Source organism: Empidonax traillii, unplaced genomic scaffold (assembly GCF_003031625.1).
Source record: "Empidonax traillii isolate 1590-97213 ecotype Southwest subspecies unplaced genomic scaffold, ASM303162v1 scaffold35:size4298261, whole genome shotgun sequence".
Taxonomy (NCBI): Eukaryota; Metazoa; Chordata; class Aves; order Passeriformes; family Tyrannidae; genus Empidonax; species Empidonax traillii.
Window position 1 is genome coordinate 2,898,571 of NW_020955228.1, and position 26,456 is coordinate 2,925,026.

The window sequence follows — 26,456 nt, forward strand, 5'->3', positions numbered from 1 at the left end:
CACCATTTTCCATGTTCTGACTTGTTTTTAACTTATTCCTCCAGAGTTTCCCTGTAATATGAAACTTGATTATTTTGAGGCACTGAATCATCAGACAGAGTCATGTTCTGGTTGGCTGAAGGGCATAAGCAATTCCACTTTTTTATTTGCTTCTTTCTATAAAAAGCTTTTTCTGCATTAGAGAAGATTTCTGTTTCTACTGGTGATCCCTCTTGCACTGTGTTAAACTTCTCCTGCCCTGTACTGTGGAAGTGGCACGTATTTCCCACAGAACATTTGGGTATCTTTATTTTTCAGAGAAAATGTTTATGATATCAAATTGTCAGCAGTCAGTGATGCAATGGTATGTGTTATGCTCACTTGCTGTCTTGCACTGTAACACCTTACCTGTCCCTGTGCTGCCAATGTCCCTGCTTGTGCCCGTGCCCCTTTGCAGAGCTGGGTAGATGCCATCGGCAGAGCACTGCTTCCCCAGGAGCAGTGCTGCCATGGAAAATGGGAGGAGGGAAGAAAGAAGGCAAGGAGAGCAGGGTGGTGAGCAGCAATAGGTGCTAACTTAAGGATCCTGCAGGGAAACCCGTGCTGCTGCCAGCTGCTGTGGTCTGCCATCTGTCCATCTGGGACAGATCCTAACCCTCAGCAGGACCCCAGGTCATTTGGCACATGGAGAAAGCAAAGGTTTGGGATGATGGAGGAGACTTGAGGCACAGACCTCCCAGATTCCATCAAGTATCCAGATATCACAGGAGTCTCACAGTACTTTGTTACCCTGAATCTTTTCTTTGGTAACACAACTGTGAGAAGTATATAAAAATATATACTTCCCTTGGCTATGATGTGTCATATAAATTAAAAGGCAAAACCAAGCCTCAAGTGATGGACAGATTCTTGTGTCCTCAGGAGCAAAAATTTATGTCAAGAGTTGAGAATTTGGTGGATGTCTAGAAAGCTCCAAGACAACCCCTGTGTTACTTTCTTAATTACAGGGGAGAATCGCATCCCAGTGGCCACTGTTGCTCCCCTAGAGCAGGAACATGGAAGGGGACTTGTAATTTTGGTAGGTGAGTAGTCAAGCTGATGTATAATATATGTAGGTAGCAACAGGCTTTAGTCACCTGTGTAAAAAGTGCTGTAAGGCAGAGCAGGGCCTAGAGAAGTAAAATACTATCTGTAACAGTAAAATGTGTAGGTATATTAATCAGCAAATGAGATCTTCAACTTCTGAAATACCATTATGAAAAATGACTTCACATATGATGTGTGTGAAACCTTCCAAACCACAGAGCAGCATGGTGCTGTTGTCTGATACACTGTCAAACGTTACTCTTCTAAAACCACATCATGTTGTAGAACTGAAAAGGACGCTGTGCAAATTGCCTAATGTTTCTAAAAATAAATGTGAGCTGCTGTCTCTCTCCAAATTTTAACAACTCAACCAAACAGTAACATAGAGACGGTGAGCGTGTTTAACATGCTGTGCCACAACTGGTGACTTACTATAAGAATTATATGAAGCATGCTAAATACGGAAAGGCTGCTTACAACTGCACGCACAAAACCCGGTCCCAGGTTGACATCTGCCCCCGCCTTCTGCTACCCCCAACCCGATTAGCTGCAGAAATCGCCTCTCCGGCGGCGGCTGCAGGTCCTGCAGGGAGCAGGCAGCCGCCTGGCTCCCCTGCCAAAGCCAACTGTGGCGTAGCCAGAGAAACGGGCAGCAAAAATAGAACAGCAGGATGGCTGCGCGTGGGCGAGGCAGAAACCACATCGCCAGCAAAACCTCCCAGCGTTATTTTAGGACCGATACAGACAGAGGCCGTGGCGTTCTGCTCGCTTTTCACAAAACACTCCCCCGGGGGAGGGTGAGGAGGGAGAGGGGCACGAGTCCCGGGAGAGGAGCGTTCCTGTCCCACTCCTGCCCTCCCTGGCCTCCCTCCCTGGCGTCTCCCCATCGAAACGGGCTGGGCAGGGGGAAGGGGTTAACTGAGCTCGAGGCCGAGCGGCGGAGAGAGGACGGGCGGCAGTTTGAAAGACAGAGACTGGACAGCTGTGTTTGCTGTGGTATTTTTAAACGCATTAATGCAGGCTCCAATCACCCGGCCATGCTTGACCTATTTTTGGCTCAGGCCGGCCATTGTTCTATTTCTGCCGCCGCTGGGCCACGAGGGTGTCAATTCAAATGCAAATGAGTTATCGCTGCTGCTCCCGCCAACTTCGCCCAGCCGCCTGGCCGAGGGACAGGCGGCCGGCAGAGGAGAGGGGTGCGGGCACAGCAACGCGGGGCTAGCCTGGGGTCATTCAGATTAAACCCTCCGAGGCTCCTGGTCCCTGGAAAGGTGGCTCATTCGGTTAGATGGTTTGTTAGGGGCAGTTCCCCCCCCACCCCGCCCTGCCAGGAAGCCCAAAGCGCAGAGATATTTCTTCATTTCTCCTTCCACCTGCCGCTGGCCGCCCGAACGCAACTGCTCCAAGTCGGCAGCGCGCAGCCCCCCGCACGCTCACGGCTCCTTCCAGCGGGCGGGGGCTGCTGCCGGTGGATTTTTGGGGGCTTTCCCCTCTCCTGACAGATACTTGTGCAAATGCTTAAATACTGCTAATTACCGAAGCATATTATCTTAACAACCCTCGCTGAGGAGGTAGGACCGCAGAGGGTCGTGCCCGACGCCCATGTGCAAGTGCAGTGATGAATCTCTTGTGTAGCTGAAGTGCAGACCAGTTGGAATATGCTGCAGACAATTTACGAGAGTGAATCGTGTTTTTCCTCAGATGGAGTTTCTGGACGCGAACAGCTCTTGGCTCAGCAAAGAATGCACAGTATGATCAGCTCAGGTAAGAGACTTCAGTGGTTGACCGGGAAAATACAGCCTAACATGACAAGAAAACACCCTCTTCCTTTACAGAAGTGACTTAGTTTTTGTGGGCTTTATGTAAGTTGTTGTTAAATAGTTCTGGTAGTATTTTAGATAGCAGCTGCTGCTTTTGCGGGGAGTTTGTCTCCTTTGTTCTGCTGCTTTCCAGACACAGCAAAATGCTCACAACTGAAATCTAGTTTGGGTTTCCTTGTTTGTTTTGTTGCGGGATTGCAAAATGGGGCTCATGATACAGGCTTATTCACAGGGAGAGACTTCCTCAGACAGACCTTGTCAGGAGGCTGCACTTGGAGCCCCTCATAGGCAATTCTAATCATATGGCTATTGTAAACAGGATTTGCTCTTTTTGTGAGTTTCCTTTTCCCTAGTTTGCATATGAAGGGAGTTTAATACCAGTCCCTTTGTCTTTTCATTACAGTGTTACTTTAGAATGTCTTTAAACAGCATGGCTTATTTTGTTACTTTAAAAATATTTGTGAACCTGGCAATGGTAGTTATATGTTATGACTCACTGAGATGTAAATTGGTTGTGTTATTTAGTGAAAGTATTTCAATGCTGCTCTGAAAGAACACTACATGTTTCCTCATGTATTTGAAGCTACCCTTGTATTTTATAGTGTCTTTGCTAGCTGTGTTTGAGACCTGCAAATGATGGACTGAGGATAAACTGAGTTGGAAGAATTGTTGCCATTCAGCTAAGATATCAATTTAGGCTAAAAAGTCAAAATTTCAGGTTGCTCCTGCCTATTCTCTCCTAAGCTGTGAATGCCAGTTCTGTTTTTATTGGATTGAAATTGGCACAATGTTACCTGTTCTACATCTTTTAAAACCTAGGTTTCTGACTTTTTCTTCATAAAGTTACCTACTTATATGTAGAATGCAGGGTGAATTATTTGCATGTACTTTAGTCTTAGTTTATTCCCCCTTGTCTCTTTTTTCTTTTTCTTTTTCATTAATCTATTTTCCTTTCTTTTTCTTTTATTGTTTTTCTCTCTTTTCCTTTCCCCCCCATTTCTTTTCTGTTCTTTTCTTTCACAAAACTCGACTGTCCTCAATTTTTAAAAAGAAATATCTGTGTAGACCATACCTCTCTTCACACATTACCTGTTCTAGTACACCTATTGAGCCTATGTTTGTTTGTTTGTTTGCTTGTTTAAAAATTGTTTATTTTCCTGCTTTATAGAAAAAGAGCTTAAAGTTTTACTTGTGATCCAGTTACAGTTCCTTTGTCAAGGACACAAATCAGGTGAAGATGTGTTTACAAGTCTGAACAAGGAAGCTCTAGCAAAGACAGTGGGTAAAAGCAAAAGTTTCTCTGAGAGTGTTACATTTCTGGAAAGCAATCTACAGTGTTAACCTCTTGTTCAAGAATTATTGCTTTTCCTTAGTTTTCCTGAACAGCTCAACAGGTGTCCAGCACTTCTGTATTGGTCAGAGATAAGACTGACTTCCTCCCCTCCCTCTTGTTTGTTGGGTTTTTTTTGTTTGTTTTTCATTTTAGTACTATGTCCAGTTGCAGTTAACTGTACACAGGTGAAAATCTGGGGTTTTATCTCACTGTGCTGCCTTGTAGCTTCCAACTAATTTTGTGTGAGTAATAGCAGCTTTTTCATTTGAAACTCAAGAAAAGGAGGTAATTTTCTGTAAGTTTATAGCTCTGCTTTTCTTCACTGGAAACACTACTATCACGTAACTGTTGATTTTTATCTGATAGTACATTAGATAGGTTCATGTAACATACAGTTTTCTCTATAGTGCCAAGTAGAATAGAGGGCTTTTTTAGACTAAAAATATTAACCCCAAAACCTTAATCAAGCACATCACCTAGGTGAAAGATGTTTAGGTATATATATTCTATACAACGCAAATTATTCTTCTGTGTTTCAGTTGGCCTTTAAAATACACAACTAAGACTGCAAGTAGTTGACATTGTGCATAGTCTGCAGCTCAGTTCATGTCATGTGAAACCACAAGGCCTGGTGCTGCTTCTGATTACCTTCAGCTTCCTCCAGTTCACAGTCTTGTAGTATCAGGCCTCATAACTTCTCAGGTGTTGTCCTTTTATACTGCATATCAGGAAGAAAGAAATAGCCAGGGTATGACGATACACACTAGCATTTGGAGTAGCTAGAATCAGTTATTTGAATTTTGCTTATCACGGTGTCCTTACTTCAAAGTTATCTTTTACATGGATGTGACTTTTAGTCAGGTTAAAAAGTTGCACATATTGCAGAGAAGAGCAGATCCCTGAGCATTTACAATTTGCACCCTTGATGTGTTTGCTTCAAAGACTTCAAGCATAATTTGAAACAGTCAATGGATTTTTAGGTTTGCTGTTATCCAGATGCAATGCACATACATTATGCAACTGTGATTTTAAACTGGGCTGGAGGGATCCCCAAAGAGGACGGGTTCAATGGCCAATGAACATGTATTTGCAAAGCAAAATGTCTGAGAACTTTCTGACAATAGCAGACATAGGAAATAGTTCTGCCATGTGAAACAGTTCTCGTGGTATTCCCTCAATTACTGCTTTGCCTGTCTGTCTCCATCCCTGCTTGTAAGTCATACTATGAATGAGATGATCTGGATAGGTACCAATCAAAAGCCTAATTATGAATGGAGCAATCTAGATCGGCACTGACTCAAGAAGCTGTGTAATTTGCAGACACCTACACCTTACTGCAGAGAGCAGTTTCAGCTATCTTGAGAAGACTGAACTAGATTCTCCCATATGGTACTGTTGCTGTAAAATGCAGCAGCAAGTGCTGTGCATCTCTGTTTAGGAAAATGATGCTGATGTGTTCTTATTTCATACCATAATTATCTTAGTTTCAAAATTTGAAAAATAAACCTGGAGTCTAAAGCCTCTTATTTATCTGGAATTACTATTTATCTATGCTGTTCCTCTTATTCAACCCAGAAAAACCTCAATTTCCCTATGTGTGCAATGCCACAGTGGACCCTAACATTCAGCTGGTCCCCGATCTTACTACAATGCAGGATATAAACTGTAAGTCCTTGGAAAAAAGCATTTGGTGCATCACAGTCCATGGAATAAATACTCATTAAAATATAGTTAATAAATAACCAGTGCATGGCTACATTTCTCAAATAGATGGCAGTTGTGTGAAGGAGAAGGAAGAACCTACCCAGCCATGGTATCTGTAGATGCGGGACTTCCAATAAGCAGTGCCAAGTCTGTTAACTTCTGGTGGTTCAATATACTGTGCTGTTTTTCCAAGGGGTAAGGTTGCTAATTTTGCTCCACTGGCCATATCTTGACGTACAGCCTTGCAGTGGCCTGCCTGAATTCCACCTTGGCTTTTATTGGATAAGGCATCCTCTGCTTCCTGCCTAAAGCTATTGTGTTGAAAAATGAAGAGTTCAAGGAGCTCGTGAGCTTAAAGCTTGGCTTGTCAGTGAGTTGACAGGTGACCTGAGCAAGTTACACAATCCTGCTTACGTCAGCTAACCCTTCAGTGAAATAAGGAAAATGATACCTGTCAGGCTCAGGAATCAATAGACCAGAACTATTCTAAAGGGGCCCTAATGATTCAGAATGATTAATTTGATTGACTTTGTCTACCTACAGGCTTGTAAAACACCTGCAATTTCACAAATGTAGTAAGTGAACATAGAGTATTTTATTCTCTGCACCAGTCAGGAAATTCACGCTGTGTCACTGGAATATAAATGACAGAATCAATGGTACACGCCTCATGTTGTACGTGGGTTGACAGGTCCTCATGAGCTATTTTCCCTTAGTAAACCCCAGCGTATAGATTTTGTCTTGTATCTGTCATGTATCTGCATGGCCTTGTATATACATGGTTTGTTTTACATGTGGATTTATATTACCTTCAGGGAAGATTCTTTGGTATTTGCTCTCCTGTTTTTCCTGACCAAACAAAACCTTCACCTGCTCACCTGTTCCTGTGGAGAACCTGAAGAAAGCAGGTTAATTCATAGTTTTGCTCTGATATTCATGAAAAACTTGACCTATTTGCATATCTGAATCAGGTAACATAAACTTCTTACAGATACAAAATGTTGCATATCTGGTATCTCAGGCCATAACACATTAGAGAGAGTAGAGAGAGTAAGAATAGATATGCTGAGCTTTTACTTTGTGATTCTCTTCAGAGTAATGAAAAAATTGAATGTGGAAATTCAGTACAGGGAAGTTCTGGATAACAGCCGGAGTGGCTTTTCATTGCCCTTTGTAAAAGCTAGGTACAAAAAAATCTAGTGCTTCATAGTAGTAGCTGAAGTATTTGAATTAATTGTTAGGGAAGAGTGAGGCCTTAGCCTTATAGAATTAGTACAATGAGAAGAAACCATAGAGACCAACAGGTCTTATGTAGTTAAAATCTCACTGATTTTGGGTAGAGGCTCTGCCCAGCGATGTGTGCTGGACAAAACATCGGTTATGAATTCAGTTGAACAAAAATGTGATAAAATAGAGTTAAGCTGCTTTTTCTGGTTTGTGTTACTGAGAAGACATTGATTACAGACTAATGATGCCAGTTTCATGTCTAATGCTGTAACAACGCTAAAACATTGCCTTTTCTATGTTTTTCGTTATTTCAAGTCCCAGCTTCTGAAGCCATGTGATTACCTGACAGCCTTGCTTTGTATTACAACGTATATTTATAGGTTGTGGGAAAAGCCTGGAATAAGAATTTCAAAGTACAGGATTGACAAGAATAGCAAGTTACAAAAACTGGAAAGTAAATAAAAAAGTATGCAGAACATTACTTCGAAACCTCTTTCAGCGTCTTTCTGGAGACTATTAAACCCTGCATTTACTTCAGAGGTTCACTAGTGCTGGCACTAGGACACTAGCTCCCCTTCCTCTGCTGTGCTGAGCTAAATCTCTTTACTGGAAAAGAGCTTTTTACTTCAACTGTTTATTACTTTAGCTGTTCAGCTTTATAATATGCTTTGGTTTGTACTGCACTCGAACACAGTTCCAGCCTAAGTCTGCCATCCTGTAAAACTGTATGCAGAATCCATTTAGTTTGTTAAGGTTTGCACTACATATGAGGAACGCTTGCAACTCATCCTGCTGCCAAAGCTTTCATCAGACCTGTGTTTCTGTACTGACTGCCCAGTCCCTTTCTTCTGCACAGTCTTTGCAGAGAAATTAAAAGCTGTGAGAAAGCAGAATAGATCGATAGCCTGCAAAATATGTGTATATAGTCATTTATTTCAGGTTTTACTGTAGATGATGGGGAAGGTTTCAGGTGTTGTTGCATTTTAACCTTTCCCAACTCCTGCTGGGGGTAGAGTTTTTATATGTTGGATAATATAGTAGATATATCGTAGAGAAACTAATTGGCAGATATTATTGTTGAAACCATGAAAATCTAAAATGCCCTGTTCTGTGGATCTCTTTAACAGGCTGACTCCTCTGGGTCAGTTATTCTTAGCCTAGTTATTTTCATCTTATGGCATTACAGGTCTAAGATTAGCCTGTTAGGCGTTATCATGCCATCTGAGTTACCTCCTAATATAACTATACACCGGAATGATTATTTATAGACAGAGCATTCTGTCATTTTTGCTTTATTTCTGGTAGTTTAAATAAAGAAGAGTAACATTCAAGAAAAACCACAGATTCCTTCCTGCTGCCAAAACAACATGATAACTGCCTGCTGAGGAGCAGGGATATTGTTTAAAATGTGTGCTTGCAGCAGATGCAAACATCTTACCTCTACTAAAACAAGGTACCTCAGGGTACCACTGCTCCAATCTCTTCTGGAGTAGGGAGCTGGGTGGCCAGTTGATGCACCAAACAACAAAGCAGAAACGAGGCTGGGGTTGCTGATGAGAAAAAGGATAACCAGGTGCTATTTTTAGGGGCCAGCACTGTCAAGCTCCATGTTCAGTGTGAACATGTCACATATGCACACAGCTTCTCCAAAATGGACCCCTCTAGTTTTGTTTCATAAAGGTGATGTCTGCTGTACAATTAGCCTTTTAGGTGCTTTTCACAAGATATAACAGGAAGCTTTAGCAAATTGTCAGATTTTTAGCAAATGGTTCTTTATGACTGCTTCACAAACATTTCTGCTCAGTAGAAAAACTTCAAACCTAAAACAGAGTTGTTATTCGAGAACACAGTGAGGCTCATTCTCTACTAAGGAAGTTCCCTGGGATCTTTGTGCTTGCAAGTGTGTAACTAGGAGGAAGCTTTTAGCTTTTAGTGACAATTTAGTAAAGAGTGGCATAAATAGTAAAGCAGCAGATCTTCATTTCGGTGTCAGGACAGCCTCTGACTGTAGTTGTTGCTCAGGAAGCTGCCAATTTATGAAATAGTAAAATATTAATGGATTATAATTATCTAATAAACTCCATCTTTTCTTTTTTAGGTTACTGCTCTAAATAAATGGCATGTTTCTGTCTTTGTGCAATTTCTCTGCGTAATCAGGAAGCACCTGATTTTTTTTCTACTTTAAAATGTTACCAATGTAAAAAAGCTTACAAAGTCAGTGGAAACCTCTGCAAGGTTGAATGATACAGTACTGGTTTACTTCTCATTTTATAATAAGTAGCTCATTTCATTTTGTCAGCCTGGCAGTTCTGTGCATGACTGTAAAGGTACTTTGGCGTTTAGTATAATCTGAGCATAGCCTGCACATCTGTTCTATTTGTTTTGTCTCTCATGGTTGTAAACTCCTTCCAGCTTGCAGAGTATACAAACATGACAAGAGCTCCGAGAATTCAAGCCTTTTGTGAATGAATATGTTAGAAATGCAGGATGCTTTATTCTAATGATAACAAGTTCTTTCTAGTAATGAAAGTGAGTATCATCAAAGGGAGACAAGAAGTAACAGAGCAAATTCTTTGATAATGCTAAATATATAAATCATGTTTTTACAATCAAAGACTATTGTTCTCTTTCATGATCCCTGTGGTTGAAGGTAGGCATGCCAGAGGGAGGAACCACAGTCATTCAATTTCAATGAAGTCTGGAATGGAATAATGAGAAAGCTTAATGTTAATTTAATAATTTCCCCCAATTGTTCTGTTCTTAATCTGAGTTTCCTTTTTCTTTCTTGATGCCCAAGGCCACCAACTTGTTGGTGTTGTGCAGTAACAATATGAGAGGGAGTAAGGAAAACAGTTTGTTAGTGCTTAATCATACATAGAGACTCTTTCTGGAGTTTCCTACCCCTGTTTCCATTTAGTAAAATGTTAGTGGTGGCTTTCTTATTTACCTGTTCACAACTTCATTTTTTTGTGTTTACCATGAGTTCTTACTTCTCTTCCTCTACTTGCTTGATGTGTAGATAAACACCTCTGTTGAAAAGTGTATATTTCTCCTAAGCATTGTAAAGTCTCTTTCTTGTGGACACAAAAGAAGTAAAATTCTAGGACTGTTCAAGTTTTTGGTATTCTAATTCGAATCTGACCTTGAAGATTCAAAATGCTTAAAAGAATATATGTATTGCTATATCACAAAGAAACATAAAGTGGAATACCTCAATTTTTCAAGATTTCATGCTGACATGCATAGTGATGGAATTAGTATGGGGCACAGAAGTGTGTAAGAAGTAGCACATGGAAAATCATCAGTATTTTTATTTATATTGCCTTTATATTACCATAGCTATTAATACATGTTAAAGAATTATATAGAAATTACTAGGATGCCTCAAAAGGCTCATCATAAAAATCCATGCACAGCAGCTGCTGAAATCTAGTGGAATCTAAATTCAGGAGAGCACTTTACCTTGGTCACAGAAGCCTATGTCATGCATATGCTCACAACTATTCCAGGCTCCAGAAGACAGATCCACTCATTCCCAAACACATATCAGAAAATTGACATCCCTTTATTTGCTGCCACTGTTTTTCCTGGGGGTTTAGGGGGGGGGCTGTATTTCAGAAAAAGAAGGGCTTAGTGTATTGTTGCTTTTAAGAATTGTCAATAATTAATGTAGAAGTAATTCCATAGAATGTAGTAAGTTTTAGTTAGGTTTTCTCAAGGACTATGAGGGAAAGACTTGCAGGAGGAAAAGAGGTTTGAAGAAGTTATGGGACAATTTTTTAAATGGAGTAGTAGGGCAGAGATGAGCTATACAAGCACTTCCTCTGTTAAAATGCTGTTGTGAGGGAGGGTGGGAAAAGAACTGAAGATGCAAGAGAACTATGTGGGAGGTGGAAACCAGTGGATTTTGAAGTACAGTTCTAACTGTCCATAAACACAGGAAAAATGTAGGTGAAAACAGTTAGGAAAGTGATCAACTAAGATGAGAGAAGTTTCTGTCAATAAAATCTTCACTGCCATCATGAGGAATACATGGAAAAGTAGGAATATTTTAGAACCAACGAAAGATGTTAAAAACAACGCAGGGCTTTGTTACTCTTGTAAGGACACATAAGTTAGGAATTTCTCTTGCATTGTAGAGATTATTTTTCTGTTTTCTTGGTCTGAGAATGAGGTTAGTGAGAGGGAGAGGTGTAAGACACAGTCTGTTTATGCACACACTACAAATTCTGTTGCATCTCACCATCCTGAACTCCTTCCCTCCAAATGTAACTCAGCTTTCCTGGAGAACCTGCAGAGCAATCTCAGCAGAGTTTTGCCGTAAATTTCCATCCCTGTGCCAGCTGCACCATCCCTGTTTTGCCTTTTCTGCTTGACCTAGTAGGAAGTTTTCTGAACTCTGTGTTTATTTTCTGGTTTTCATTTGATTTTTTTTTTCTTCTCTTGCAAATGTATACAGGGTGATAATGGTGCAACTGGGAAACTTACTGAGACAAGAAGGGAAATTACAAATGACAACATTAAAGGGCTATAGGCAAAGAAATGGAGAAAGAATGCTAATGAAGCTGAATTAAGTAATGATGATGCTATGGATGATTAAGAATGCTAATACTGACACAGCTATTTTGTTTAGAAAATAAATGGTTAGAAATGGGAATATATAGAAAAAAATAACCCTTAGGCTAAAAGTCTCAAAACTTTGTCTAAGAATGAATGCCTCTCTCTGGTTACTAGTCATGCATATCTACTTGTCACTGATATGCTTATATGATTACAAAGATGCATATACATGTACTTACCACCAATCCTTACTCTGCCTCTTTTCACTGAGGACACTCTGATATGTCTATATTAAAACCTTCCAGAAATTTTGGGAACTCTTGGGTTTCATAAGTTACTTCAGTTAAGCTTGAATGAGGGCCTAAGGTGATTTTCTCCTTCTGCATGCCTAGCAGCCCACTGGAGGCAGATGCCTCATTGTCTGTCTGCTGTTACTCATCTGCAGATACCCAGAGGTCTGCAGCAGCTTGTTTGTTCCCCAAGATCTCAGGAACTCATTTTTAAGGACCTGGTTTTGTTATTTCCTCTAGGGAATACTATTACTAGGCCTGTTCTAGGTGGTGACTAGGAGCTCTAGGTGCAGGACAGGTTTTTAAAATTAGTAGCCAAATAGGCTTTAGTGTTGTCCTGCAGACTCAGAAAGACATGAGTGAGTGTAGAGATCTGGACTATTTCTTTCTTAATTTTCCTCTTTCTCCTTTTTAAAATCTTTTATTTTTGTTATATGTGAATACTGTGTCTCTGATTGTACAGATGTAAGACCTCAGTATATAGGAGTGAGGGTGGGCCACTGAGGTGTCAGCTGGCATTGATGGGAAGGAAGAACAGAAGTCCCATCATCTCCTTCATTCTGGGCTCTCATTCTTCTGCTTAACAGTTACATCACTTGTACCAACACAGGTATTCATGTGTCTGCTGGGACTGATGGAGTGAACAGCTACCCCTGGTTAAAATGTGACCTGCCTCATATCCTGTGCCACTGCTTTGTGTGCTAGGAGGGCATTATCCTCAGGGTCAGAGGGGCCATGAGTGGAGAAAGGAGTGACAACCGCTCCTCTCAGCTTCAGCTCTGGCATAAGGTGGCCCCAAATGTATGTAAAACTGCTGCCTGGGAGCTCCTTTGGAGAATACAGGCTTTGCTCCTCTCAACATTTAAAGGACAGAGCCTAAAATTTCACACTCAATTAGCGCTGTGCGAAACACCAGTGAACTACATAGCACTTTACCATTAAGTAGAATTTATGCTAATTCAATCTCTATAAAGTTGCCAGTAATTTAACCTTCATCATCCATAGCACATTTCACCTGTTAATATGAAAGTACGATACCTGGAAAGTGTACATTGTTTTGTATTAAGTAGAATATTATATGTCTGTTGGCCTCAGAAATCTGCACCAATAGCTGTCCACAACTCAGAATTCTTATCAGTCCTAGTGTGGTGCCACATGAAAAGTCTGTTCCAGGAAAGCCTTCATGGCTGTTACATTCAAGTTCTTCTCAATTCTTTGTATCTGGAGAAAATGTTTTGCTAGAGATTCTTCCAACTGAGTGCTGCCTATCCTCCTTTACTTTTTGTAGCATAACAGTGCTTTGGTATGTTCCTAGACTTCGTAGACGACCTGGAAATCAGTAGAATTCAAGTTATGGGAGAAAAATTTTCCTTCCTGTGATGCTGTTTCCTGGTTGCTACTTAGGCACTGGTATCAGATATTTCTCAATGTAAACCAAAACCATAATATAACTAACTGATTCTGACATGTTAGCAAACACATCAAAAGGACCATATAATCATCACAGTTGTTGCTGTAAATTTCTTACTGAGTGCTGTTTCAAGTTGAAGGCATAGTTTGACTCTCATGGCTGGCACTCGGCTGTGATGAGCCTGGTGACACAAAGTGCAGATATTTTTTGGTCCGACCACTCAAAACGATTGTGCTCCCCACCCTAACAGCCAGAGTAGAAGATCACAGAATCACAGAATATTCCGAGGTTGAAGGGACCCAAAAGGATCATTGAGTCCAACTCCTAGCCCTGCACAGGACTGTCCCCAAGAGTCACACCATGTGCCTGAGAGTATCATCCAAACGCTTTTTGAACTCGGTGAGGCTTGGTGCTGTGACCACTAACCCAGACACCCTAAGAACCTTTTTCTAATATCCATCCTAAACCCCCTTCACGCTGTTCCCTCGGGTCCTGTCACTGGTCGCCACAGAGAAGAGATCCTTATATGGCTTCCCCTCAAGGCCCTTTACCATCTTCATTACCCTCCTTTGGATGCACTCCCGCAGTTTTATACCTTTCTTATATTGCAGTGCCCAAAACTGCACACAATAATCAAGGTGAGGCCGCACCAGTGCAGAGCAGAGTGGGACAATCCCCTCCCTCAGCTGGCTGGCCATGCTTTGTTTGATGCCCCCCAGGGCATGGTTGGCCCTCCTGGCTGCCAGGGCACTGCCAACTCGTATTCAACTTGCCATCGACCAGGTCCCTCTCCATGGCACTGTTTTCCAGAATCTCATTCCCCAGTCTGTATGTACGTCCAAGGTTGCCCCATACCAGGTGCTGAATCTGGCACTTCCCCTTGTTGAACTTCATAGGGTTGGTGATTGCCCAGTCCTCTAATTTGATGAGGTCTCTCTGCAGGGATTCCCTGCCTTTGAGGGAGTCAGCAGCTTCTCTCAGTTTTGTATTGTCTGCAAAATTGCTTACTATCCCTTCCAGTCCTTTCTCCAAGTCATTTAGGAAGATGCTGGAGAGCATGGGGCCTAAGATGGAGCCCTGTGGACCCACCCTGGTGACAGGTCCCCAGTCTGATGTTCCCCCATTCACTATTACCCTCTGTGCTCAACCCATGAGCCAGTTGCTCACCCACTGCATGATGTGTTTATCCAGCTCTGTGCTGGACTGTTTATCCAGATGGATGTGGTGAGAGACAGTATCAAAAACTTTACTGAAATCCCAGAAGATTATATCAACTGGCTTCCCTTGATCATGCTGGCTGTGACCAGACTGCATTGTCTTTTTTTTTCAATTCCTCAGAGAATAATGTTGTCCATGACTTTACCAGGCACTGACAGGCCTGTAGTTTCTGAGGTCCTCCTTCTTGGCCTTTTTGAAAATTGGAGCAACATTCACCAACTTCACAGTCAGCTGGGACCTCTCCAAATTCCCAAGACATGAAGATGCCAGATCTGAAATGAGAGAGATTTTCGTTGCTGTTACTTTGCTGTGAAAGTCTGTATATCTGAACTGGTGACAGCCATAAACTTTGTCCCCAGTTGGACAGGATGGAAAAACAGAAGAAAATAACGTGTTCTGTCCATCTGTCAGGACTTTGTATTCGACTAATTGTCCAAAACCACAGTAGAGAGAAGAAAACTTGTCTTTCTTTAGGTAACATGTTCAGATTCTTTAACTTTGTGATTCTGAATGCAATCATTATGTCTACCAGGAAGAAAGTAGTAACTTTCTGCAGGAGAAAGTAATATATATTAATCTTAAATTTCTGCACTAAGTCAGCTTTGTTTTTATATAACCCTTACTTGCACTCCCCAGAAGGCCTGTAGTTATGCAAATAATTCTCATTTATAGTACGGTTTTCCTCATCCCATATAGATGGATGGTTTCTTTGGTGGATATAAATAGTATGTGTTCCATGCAAAAAAAAAAAAAGCATAGTAGCGCAAATGAAAATCAGACTCCTTCTACTTATGGAAGTCTTTCCAAGCTCTTAATCATCTTAAATCCAATTAGTCTTTTCCTGTTTCTGACATGGCTCCCTTTGAGATAGGATAACAGAACTGAAATATTCCTGGTGACAAAGCTTCATTAATGAATATGAAAAACTTACTTTTATCCTGCTTTCTGTGTTTTTCAGTTTCGAATCTTCCTGTACATTGACCACATGTTGTCACTGAGCTGTCTGCAATGACAGCCATCTGTTTTTAAGGTTATATTAAGGTTAATGAAGCACAGTAAGGTATATTCCACTCATTCCTCCCAATAGAAATTACCATGCACATGCAAAAAATGAGTGAACTCTTCTATTTTGTTTCCCAGTCACAAAGCTTTATGAGGACCTCTGTCATTCCTCAGGGCCTTCCATGAAATATCCTGAAGAGATTTGTTTCATCTGTGGTTTTAACCCAATCAATCTGTTTTTCATTACTCTTCTTTCCAGACCTCTGTTAAAATAGCAATTACTGTTGCCTCACTGCACTATCAACCTTTTTTTTAAATTCAAACCCAATATTTATTTCCCTTTTGGTTTTTTATCTTTAAAACTGTTTCTAATCAGTGATAGAGTTCTTGTAACTTCACATAAAGTTATAGAACAGGACACAAATTCCAGTGAGACACTTATGAATGACGTTTTGCAAGTCCAGATAAGTCTGTGGACCAGATCCTTGGCTGGTACCAAGTGTCACAGCCCCAATGAAATCCAGACACTATCACCGCTTGTTAAACCTTTGAAAGAATTTGTTATGCTTTTGTCTCAGAATATGTATGCAATTAGAATTCAAAGCTTTCAACTGCATCTTACAAAGTCAGTTTGCATCAAACTTGATTTCTTCCCTAAATGTCTATGAGATTGAAACAAGTTAAGTTTAAACAAAAATTGACTCAGTTGTGACTGTTAACAGGGGATATAGTTTCTTAGAGAACACATGGGGAAAGAATATCTCTTTCCCCTTTTTCTTTTAAAATTACATGCAGGGCTCTCATTTGGCTAGAATAATTTTTGCTAAGAAAATTTGCATTAGAAATTTTAAATTCAAAAGAATGAATTCTAAAAATATCAGGAAATTAAAGCAGTTACTATAGTTTATGCATTTCATCCTTGACTCTTTTGTTCACAGTTATATTGGAACAAGCGGATCATGTTTAAAATGAAAAAAAAGTTTTTTGCTTCACCACTCATTTTCAGTCCTGTTTTTAGTTGTGGACCAAAGAGTTTAAAATGAAAAGAAAATATAAAGATTGCAAATCTGATATAAATACTAGAGGATAAAACATATGAAGAGGGATTAAGGGAGGTATATTTATAGCCTATAACAGAGAGAGCTCAAGGGACATGGGCACTGGCTATAAATAACTTCAAGGTAACAATATAAATGAAGGAAGGGAATTATTTGTTCTCAAAAGATGGTGAAGCGTGGAATAGCAGCCTGAAGCAGAGAAAAGAAAAGTTTAGGTTAGATGTTAGAAGTTTTTTCTATCAGTAAGAGCTGTCGAGAGCAGAGGCATAAATAACTATGGTAGGAGGCTGAGGCAGTTTCTAAAACACCAACTACAGCTGTTTGACTATAGATTCAAATTGCTCTTAGATGTAGTTGTGTTACAAAATTCACAGGGCCAGACATAGTAGTGCAATCATTTTTTAATTTTTTTTTACCTGTTACTTTTTGTTGTACTCACATTTCATGGTATGTGTTAATTTCCCTTGAAGACAATATAGAAACAACATTCTTTCCAAGATTAGTGAGCAGTTTTAACCAGATTAAGGGTAAAAAATGTTATTAGTCAATTACAGCCTCATTTATTAGTTGGATTTAAAGTTGTATTTAGTCAAAGTAGTTGAGTCTCCTGCTATTATTTATTTTGGTCAGAAGGAAGAAGATCTCTATTCTTAACAACCCCTAGATGAGATGGTAACACTGTAAATTTAAGTTTAGAATAATTTATGTGAATTATACATGATGATGTCAGAGCAGGGGCAGTTTGCTGGGTACTGCTGTCTTCACTAGAATGAAATAGCTTTTTTAAGTTGGGTGCTCACATACTTCAAAGTGATCCCTGGTACAGCCAGGACAGAAGAAAAAAGGGGGAGATAGAGCACAAACCCCAGAGTGAATTGGAGTGTTGTAGCTATCCTGTTGCCCACAGGTGTAAATCTCTGAAAACAACATGGTTCCAGTCTAGGTTATTACTTGTACATGTTTACCTTTGTTCCTCCTTTAGTTCACTGTATGTGTGTGTGCTTCCTAATTCTGGGCATTTATTTTGCAATTTAAAATTTTTAGACAAGATGCTTTTGCTATAACCCAGCTAAAAGAAGTCATGTCACACCGTGCCAGTGAGAGCAGCAGAGGAGGCTTGAAAGACCAGAGTTCTTTCAAGGTGATGTCAAATATGTTTGAGAGTGTATAAGTGAGAGAGAGGGAGAAATCAATTGAAAAACTGTGGAGGTGCATTTGGACCTCTGCAAATGGCGTATCACTTACTTGATCATCTTACTACGGCTTTTCCAATACTCATAGGCTTTTATGTGTCATGAGAACCATACGACAAATTAAAACGTTGCAGTATTAATATGACAGCTGTTTTTGTATCTGCTTGTCTAACTTATGATCCATTAGGCAATAATAGTTTTGAGAGACTTGAGGCTTTAGTTGTTACATGCAATATCCATAGAAAATATTGTTTGGGATAATATTGATCAAATCATATAAACATATTTTACTTGCGTAGCTTCAAGAAGTACCTGTATTTTTACAATGAATTGCATTGATTTACGCTGTCAGAAAAACTCAAAGGTGTTGGGGCGTGATAGTAGCTACACAGAGGTCCTTGTACACACAAATGTACTCCTCCCATCACAAAGGAAATAAGGTGAAAGTGTTTGTATTCTGTCTTGGGATTTTTGGCCTGAAGGACTAAATTAAATTAAGAAAAAAATACTGTTAAATTCCAAAGATTATTAAGATGGCACTTTGACTTTTAGATGAGGACTAAAGAAAACAATCTGCAACCCATGAGTTTTTCAGTGAGCGAAAATGGCACTAAGATGAAAAGTCTAGTTATTCAGTGTGCATAGTGACACATTTCAGTATTTAATGTTTGTTATGTTTTGAATGAGCTGACCATAAATACTTAATTATATTTTTTTGCCAAGAGGCATCTCTCTTACACTGTAAAAAGTCATTATCACTTTACTTATTTCACTTTCTTGACTGACGGTATCCTTGTTTCACACTGACCTTTTCCAAAATTAAATAAGATAAGGTCAACTTTTTCTGAATTTTTATTTCTATTGTCATTTTACCCTTGTTCTTCATGCAAAGCTATGAATTTAATCATAACACCTTCAGAACAGTTGGATTCTGCCTTGGTGTGGTGAAATCTGTTCTTATGAGGGGAGAAATCGCTAAATAAAAAAACCCACAAATACTAGAAAATAATTTATAATTTGGGAAAAATTATTTGCATTTTTTTTTTCTATGCCAGTTTTAGATTTAATTCAAATTACTTGGATAATTTATCACAAAATATGAACAGCTCTCAGTTATAACAGTAACAGATCTTTTCTCACAGTGTTCCTTAGGGCATGTCTGGTAGATGGGTGCCAGTTCCTGTCCACTTCATGTTTTGACTTTGTCTCCTAAATAATGAGAAGTGTTGATCAGTTGTTCACAGTAATATGAATAGATACCCAACTTGTCCAAAATCTAAACATTTACTGCTGTTCCAGAATTAATGATCTTAATTTATATCTGGTGCCAGCTGGTAAAGTCTGGAATTAAATTGCCTTTTTCTTTCAGTTGCTTGTCTTTATATATGGAAAAGTATTCAGAAAAAGTTACTCCCTGATTTGAAGTTTCATTTGCTTGTCTCTAGGCCAAAACCAAATGTTATGCATCTGTGAAGGCTTACATACTTTATGAACTTGAAAAGGGAAGCATAAAATTAAGTATTATTCTTACTTATTATAGAAAGAATAAAATCACATGCTGATGTTCTTCAGTCTTTCAGGAAATATTTTATCTTTGGAATGGAGGCCCCAGGGCTGCCGTGCACAGCTGAGCCTGAGGCCTCTGCAAAACCATATATTTTTATGCATTTTTTTTCTGGCACCTGTGCCTACACTGCCGTTGTTGCTAGAGAAGTGAGAAAATTATACAGGCAGGCAAGCTGTGCTGAGCTCCCTACTGCTGAAGCTACTCTGCTGTAAGTAAGCAGAGAAGTAAATGAAAGTTGTCCCATTTTCATTACTGCACTGTGATCATACTATTGGCATGAGCCCCAGGACATGCACAAAGGTCATTGTGGGGAGAGGGCTATAGTTAATTCAGTTTTCTAAGTTTGGAAATAAATTCTTGATAAGTAAAGTTATTAATAAAATACATGCTCCTTTGGAGCACTGCATGGACTCCTGCAAGCTGATGAATATATTTTTTCTAATCCAAAAAGGCAGGTGCCCTATGTTTAAAGCTCTGATGTTGAGAAACATTTTTCATCAATCTGAAATGGTATGTATTATACCTGGACCTCACTCCCTAAATGTGTTATACAGAAAACCTTTTGTTAAAGGATTCTGAGAAGATTAGGTCAAGAAAAAGTTCCTTCTGTTTAAAGAGTTAGGTGAGATTAAAAGACTGTATAATAATTTTTAATTATTCATTTCTAAGAATTATTACAATGGCTATGATAAAATTATGAAGTCTTGCACTTCTGTCATAATAGATGTCATTAGATCTTTAACTCAGCAGATTAAAAGGTTTTGTGTGGTCATAAGTATTTGAGATTTCAAATTAATAAAGACTTTTTCCAGTGGTAGCTTGGTTGGATGTTCCTCATCATCTTAAGCTTGAGTGCAGCCTTTGAAAGTACTTTTTTAAACTATGTTTCTTAAAGCAGAGACAAATGTTCTGAGGAAGTACCTTTGGTAGGAAAGGAAATGGATTTCTTATTTCATGCTTACAAAGAACTTGGTGAAAATATTTTACAGGACTCACAGGTTTGTATGAGGCCTTACTCTGGATAGACTGGCAGTTACTTGTAACTGAATTACCCAAGCTTTTCAACAGGCTCTCAACAAGGGAAAATGCATTTTAGGATATCAAGGTGGAACGGTTATCAAGTTCCATAAGTTACATGTTACTCTTCTGTTTTAACCATTTGTTAGCAGGAAAGAGCTCGGAACTTTTCCTTCATTGCCAATGACTGTTTCAGTTTTACTGTTCAGGTATATTGTTTTTTCTTATCTATCTGTTCAAGCCATATTTTTGTACCTGATTAGAATAGAATCATCATTGTAGCAGTGTCAAAAATTATAAGGCTTACTTTTAAACCAGTTTTTCTTTTGAGATTTTCAGACTACTGTGATGTGCTGCTAACATTTATAGTTTAGAGGGAAATGACAGTAAATATTTGTGAGGCTTGTGAAGGTGTCATTCAGCGTTCTGCTAAAATAAATATGGCTTCTTTTTTTTTCCCTCATGTTATTTTCGGCCAAAACATTTCACCGATTTTTGAGAAAGGAGCTAGACAAAAATAAACTATTCTCTCCTTGAAAAGTTCTATCAGTCTGCCTTATTGTAGAGCATGAAACTCTCGTGCTTTTTGTGCTTTAGATCAGGAATTTGGCATATGATATCTGTGGCTGAAAGGCGACTTTTCACTTTCACTGTGCAAATCTATTTTTGTTGGCCAAATTTAAATTGCAGATCAAGTTTTACTTTGTGTCAAGGTATTCTGTCTTTAATTAGCATTTATATTCTTGTTCTTTTTATCAGTCTTGTTTCTCAAGGGAGGGGATCCAAAAGCAGCCCTGGTGCAACTCCAGGTGCCTGAATCAAAGGGATCCAGTTGTATCCATCAGTTGCCTTGCAGACCCCTCCATCTTCATCACCAAGCATGGTAATGAGTAGACTTTGATGAAAGACCAGTTGGAAACTGGAAGCATAAGAGAGAGAAGAGGAAAAAGAAAACTGAATGGGGAGGAAACTGACTGGTCAGTCAAGGAGACTCTGTCTGATTGAGGACTCTTGAGAAGCTGGGACATGGTGGGAAGGATGGAACTGGATGAACAACAGGAGCCAGGACTGGCTTGGATGGAAGTGGCAAAGAATGAATAAAAGACCTCAGAAAGACCAAAAGAGCAAAAAGCCATTAGGATTAAAAACTGTGTAATCACATTGCGTTTTCTTCTTATTTTATCGAGGTCCAGAGTAGATGAAAGATGAAAATGCTTCATAATACCGTTGTTCCATACCTGGCTGCAGGCACTATTAACTTCACCCTTCTTGTACCCTACTCAGTATGCTAAGTTTATCAGTTTCTTCCCAAGTTCATCTTTGCAACTTTCCTAAATTCTAATATATTCAAACAACACTGTTTGTGAAGCATAAGAGATTGTTGTTGCTTTGTTATGGAGGGGAACTAAAGCAAACAGCATTTAAAATACAAACATACCGAATATCTATGAATTCGTGGTGCTCTCATTAAACAGATGAGGGCTTGAGGTTTCAGTGTGCTTACTTTACATGGAGCTATTGTTTAAGGCAGAGTTTGGTGGCTGAATGTTGTAGTTTGAGTAGAGTTCTATTAACACAGTTAATATAAAAAAAGGTTTCGTTCATTTATTCATCTTTTAAAAACAAAATATTTTCGTGAGGAGAAAGATAATTTATCTTTATGCAGGGTGAAGTGAGCTTCACTAGAGGCATCTGAGCCCTCTGTCTGGCTTTGTGAAAATGTTATATATGGTTTCTCATTCTCATATAATTTCTCTTTTCTTGCAACATGTAATTGCTTTGGATTTTGCTAAAGCCTGATTAATTAAGAATTGCTGAGAGTGAGCAACTGATACAAAACAAGTTCATACTGTCATATTTCTGAGAAATGCTGTCAGTTCTTCTGAACTATCTTTAGTGGTATTTCTTTGTTTCCAGTGGCTTTTCTCCAACGTGCAAGCTGTTGTTTTGCTGACTCACAGTTACACTTTCAGAAATATCCTGGATACAAATAGTATCCCTCTGTATTCATTAGCATATCCTGCTTTGTTTTAGATTAGCTTTGGATATATTATCAAAATGTTTATGGATACTTTGCCTTTGAATTCATAATTAGCTGACAATACAAGTAAAAACACCTAAAAAGGATCTTCAAGCTTACGAAGCTTACAAAATTGGGAACTTGGGATATGTCAGAATTAAGCTACTTGTGCAGATGGTTATAATTCACACACTTGTTTAAGGGAGTTCCCAGAGCATATATAGGAAAAACATTTACTATGATATGAAGTTTTAGGAACACTGTGCACTTTGATTAGAATGACCACAGGCTTATCCCTAACCTGCTACCTCAGGATAACAAAAGCTGTCCTTTCCACGGTTTTGGAGGTGAATACCCTATTTCTGAATCTTTCTCCAAGAACCAGGAATTAGAAAATTCCAATCTCTCAGTGGCATTTCTGGGTAGCTTCGTAAGTTGCAACAAGATAACTGTCCGGACAGAGCTGTAATGAACAGGGTAATGCTGAAGTGGACTGGATGAGGAAGGGAGGAAAGGAGGAGGAGGAAGCTGTAATGTTTCTCCAGTGAGTCTTTGCCAATAATTTCCAAACAGTCATGAGGAAATGATTTACTGTCAGCCTCTCTCCAATTAATCAGCTCAGTTTTCAATGTAAGTCTGATTGTGTTTACAACCATATGTAGTTTCATGTCTCTCACATTCAGGAGAACTGAGAAACAGAGGTTCACCATTTCTGCAGTACTGACAGGTAGGAGAATTTTTTTTTGCTTTAGTAAATTAATTGGCAATTGTCTGCATTACAGAGGTGTAAATACTGTTTGTACATCTTAGTAAGAATTGCTAATTAACGGAAGTTGGACCCTTGAGTCCTTCTTCTGATGCTTTGCCGTCACTTTTACAGAAAGACAGACCAAAGGAACTTGGAGTGCTTCAGTGCTCCTCCCAAATGCGCCAAGCTGACACCTCACCATCCTCTCTTTCTTGATGAATGCTGGGGTGAGATGAGGCTTTCTCGCAGCCAAAACGCTTAGTCTTGCATGTATAAATGTTAATGTGTTAAGGAGGGGTAAGGATAAAGAGGGGTGCATCCTGATTTCGCTTAGCTGTTTTTTTTGAATGCTTCTCTGTCTCCTTAGTTTCTGTCTAGGAAGCAGAACTGACCAATTTCTCATTGCCTTCAGCAGTTATCTTCTCATGCACAACATTGAACCTTTGGGCTTAAACATGGCTCACCTAGAGCCAGGAATGTACTCATATGAATGGGCATGGGTAGAAACTCACTGAAGTGTTCCTTACTAGTAATGCTTGGGCCAGGGATAACAAATCCATTTGCTTTACAGCCACAGGTACTCTGTTGCGGTCACTGTTCAAAGCTGCTTTGCTTTTTGAAGTAAAATGAACCATGCAATGAAGTTACCGGATTAAATTCACCCCTCTGAATTCTCTGCTCACCTATCGAAAGCATTAACCAAATGTAATGAAATTAAGGCCTCTGATTAACCAAGTATATAAATTGCTGATATGTGAAAGAGCCTTGGCTCACTCTCTGCTCTTGCTCATCCTTGCAGCGTTTACATTGACACAGGGATTCCTGTAATGGGAGTGACATGAGAGTGACTATTCCAGAAAACAAGCCTGGAATCAATATAATATATAATTCTACATGTAACTTAAGCATGCAAATATGCTATTTTATAGTCATATACTACAGTGTCTTCCTGACATTCAGACAGTCTTTTGCAGGATATCTCATAGCTTTTCACAGGTCAGCTTCATTTATTGACCATTTTACTCCTTTAAAGTAAGCTATCAGACTGATACAGATCTTTTTTTGTAATCTGTAGTTGGAATAATTCTTGACTTGGGAAATACATTCATGTATTTATACCTCATCTCATTAGATTTTTTTAAGTCCCTGATTTTTTCTAGTTCTAAAGGAAATATTTCAAAATTCATTAACAATTTGAATTCACAGGGTACTACAGTCATGATTCCTTATGATAATTACAGCTTCTAAGTTGCAAAGGAAGGACAAGTGATATGGAGAGAAGGAAGCTCCATTTTGTTCTTTCCTTCTGTTTCACGTTCAAGTAACTTCCCACTAGGGACATAATCTAGTTGTTCGTTTAAAAACCTTTAGAAATACGCAAATATTTTTATTAGTAATGATAACAATATTAATAACCACAACAGTAATAGAAGTAATAATAAATTTGGACTGAGTAGCTTGCTTCTCCCAATGGCAATAAGCCACAGGTACAAAAGCTGGCTAGAAAGGCAGGATAAAAACTTGGGTGGATTCTCACTGGGAAGAGCAGTATTTTATTCCTGGAGTAGTAAGCAGTTGTTCTGTTAGCATCAGTTCCTTTTTGTGGTTTTCTTGGTACACAGTGCAGAATGGAAAGGAAGCATGAGACATTAAAGGGAAAAAGATAAAACAAGGTGGGAGACAGGCTTGATTAGTGGGGAAAAATGAGAAAGTGAGTGTGGAAAGAAAGGAACAGTGCTGAAAGTAATGTGGTGTAGGTGGAGGTGACTGATTAATATGGTGAACAACCTCAGGTTCTTTTGAGGAGGATGAGAACACATTAAAGAAAAGCAGGAATGATTTCCTATTGAGTTGCAAACATCAAACTGGCAAAAAAGAGTTAATTAAGTTATATTCTAGCAATAGAAAATCAAATGTGAGATGACATTTTAGCTGTGAGGCCCACTTTAGGCTTTTGAAAAGGAGTGGAGTACTAACAATGTTCTATTTTTTCCACAGCCTCAAGAAAACCTCATGGCTGCAGTGTCGCTGCTAATTTACTTTTACATTTCATCACGCATAAGTTTTTTAAAGTACAATGTATGTCTTCCCAAAGCTTTTGTTAGACCTTTTTTTACATTTTAAAAGTATATTTTTTACATTTTAAAGATGAAGGGTGTCTGTACTTCTTCATACTATTAGTGTAAAAGCTTACATCGTGATTAAGTGTCTTAGCAGAATTAAGAGTAAATAATCTGTCTCCATAGAATTAATTTTTTAACTTACTGGAATTTTACTGAAACAAATACCACTGAAAAACACGTGCTTTAAGCTTGCTGTTAGGTAGTTTGAAGGCACATCTCTGATGTTACACTATCTCTTCTCTTTCATTTGGGTACAGGATTGTTTTCCTTATTCATTTAAAAATAAATGAGAGAGAGAGAAGGAAGTGGCCACACTGAGCCTGTATTGTTTCTACAAGGGTAGCTTATAAACAGATTATCAAAACAAACATTTGTGCCACACTTCATTCCACGAATAGAGAGCTATCTGATAGTAGTCAACATGGTGCATCTCAGAGAGAACTTGAATTTAATACCAGTGTTAGGCTTTATGTAAGAAGATAGCCTATAAAACTGGAGCCCTGCTTTGCTGTGTCAATGTGTCTGGAGCTCAGAATAAAATTGAGTTTCCTGCTTTAGCTGTATCTTGATCTTAAAATAACCTGCAGAAATTATAGTTCTGATTACAGGGAAAGTGAAGGACTTAGAACATTTTTCTAATAAAGTCACAGATGACACAAGACATAGTCATCTGTAGTCTCTCTGTAACAGGCATTTCAGAGAGGGAAACAAGCCTTTGAAATGGGATAATTTGATTTGCAATCAGGCCTAATTACTTTAGGAACACAGAAAACCTTTGTTTTTGACAAAAATAATCATCTGCAATTCAATTAGAGGAGAACAAGACATTTAAAATACAATAGATGGCACACAACATCCATAGGAAAACTGATGTCTCGGGGGAGAGAGCTATGTTTGAAATGGACTCCACCTGTCATTTTTCTTATTGCCATTTCTGAAATGAACAATTGAGCTCAAAGGACACATCACCCTAAAGGATAAATAAAATGCTTGTGACTGAAAATACACTCAAAACCAATGCACGATAGACAGTAATTTATAAGTCCTAAGGAAGTCTTTTTATCATCTTTTGAGTATTACTGAACTTTACAGCCACAGAA

The 26,456-nt window shown here is 39.1% G+C and overlaps 1 protein-coding gene across 14 annotated transcripts in view; it reads left to right on the top strand.

Annotated features, from left to right (window-relative positions):
• HDAC9 (histone deacetylase 9) overlaps positions 1 to 26,456 on the top strand; it is a 461,802-nt gene that overhangs the window by 184,512 nt on the left and 250,834 nt on the right. For 4 of the 14 annotated variants that reach the window (XM_027877922.1, XM_027877928.1, XM_027877924.1 and 1 more), the window contains exon 1: positions 2,389 to 2,829. In XM_027877922.1, coding sequence (XP_027733723.1) covers positions 2,724 to 2,829 — 106 coding nt within the window. In that variant the 5' untranslated portion in view covers positions 2,389 to 2,723. Of the gene's footprint in view, positions 1 to 2,022; positions 2,062 to 2,254; positions 2,337 to 2,387; positions 2,830 to 26,456 lie in introns of those variants that run through there. The other 10 variants (XM_027877923.1, XM_027877929.1, XM_027877925.1 and 7 more) reach the window with 7 other exon arrangements.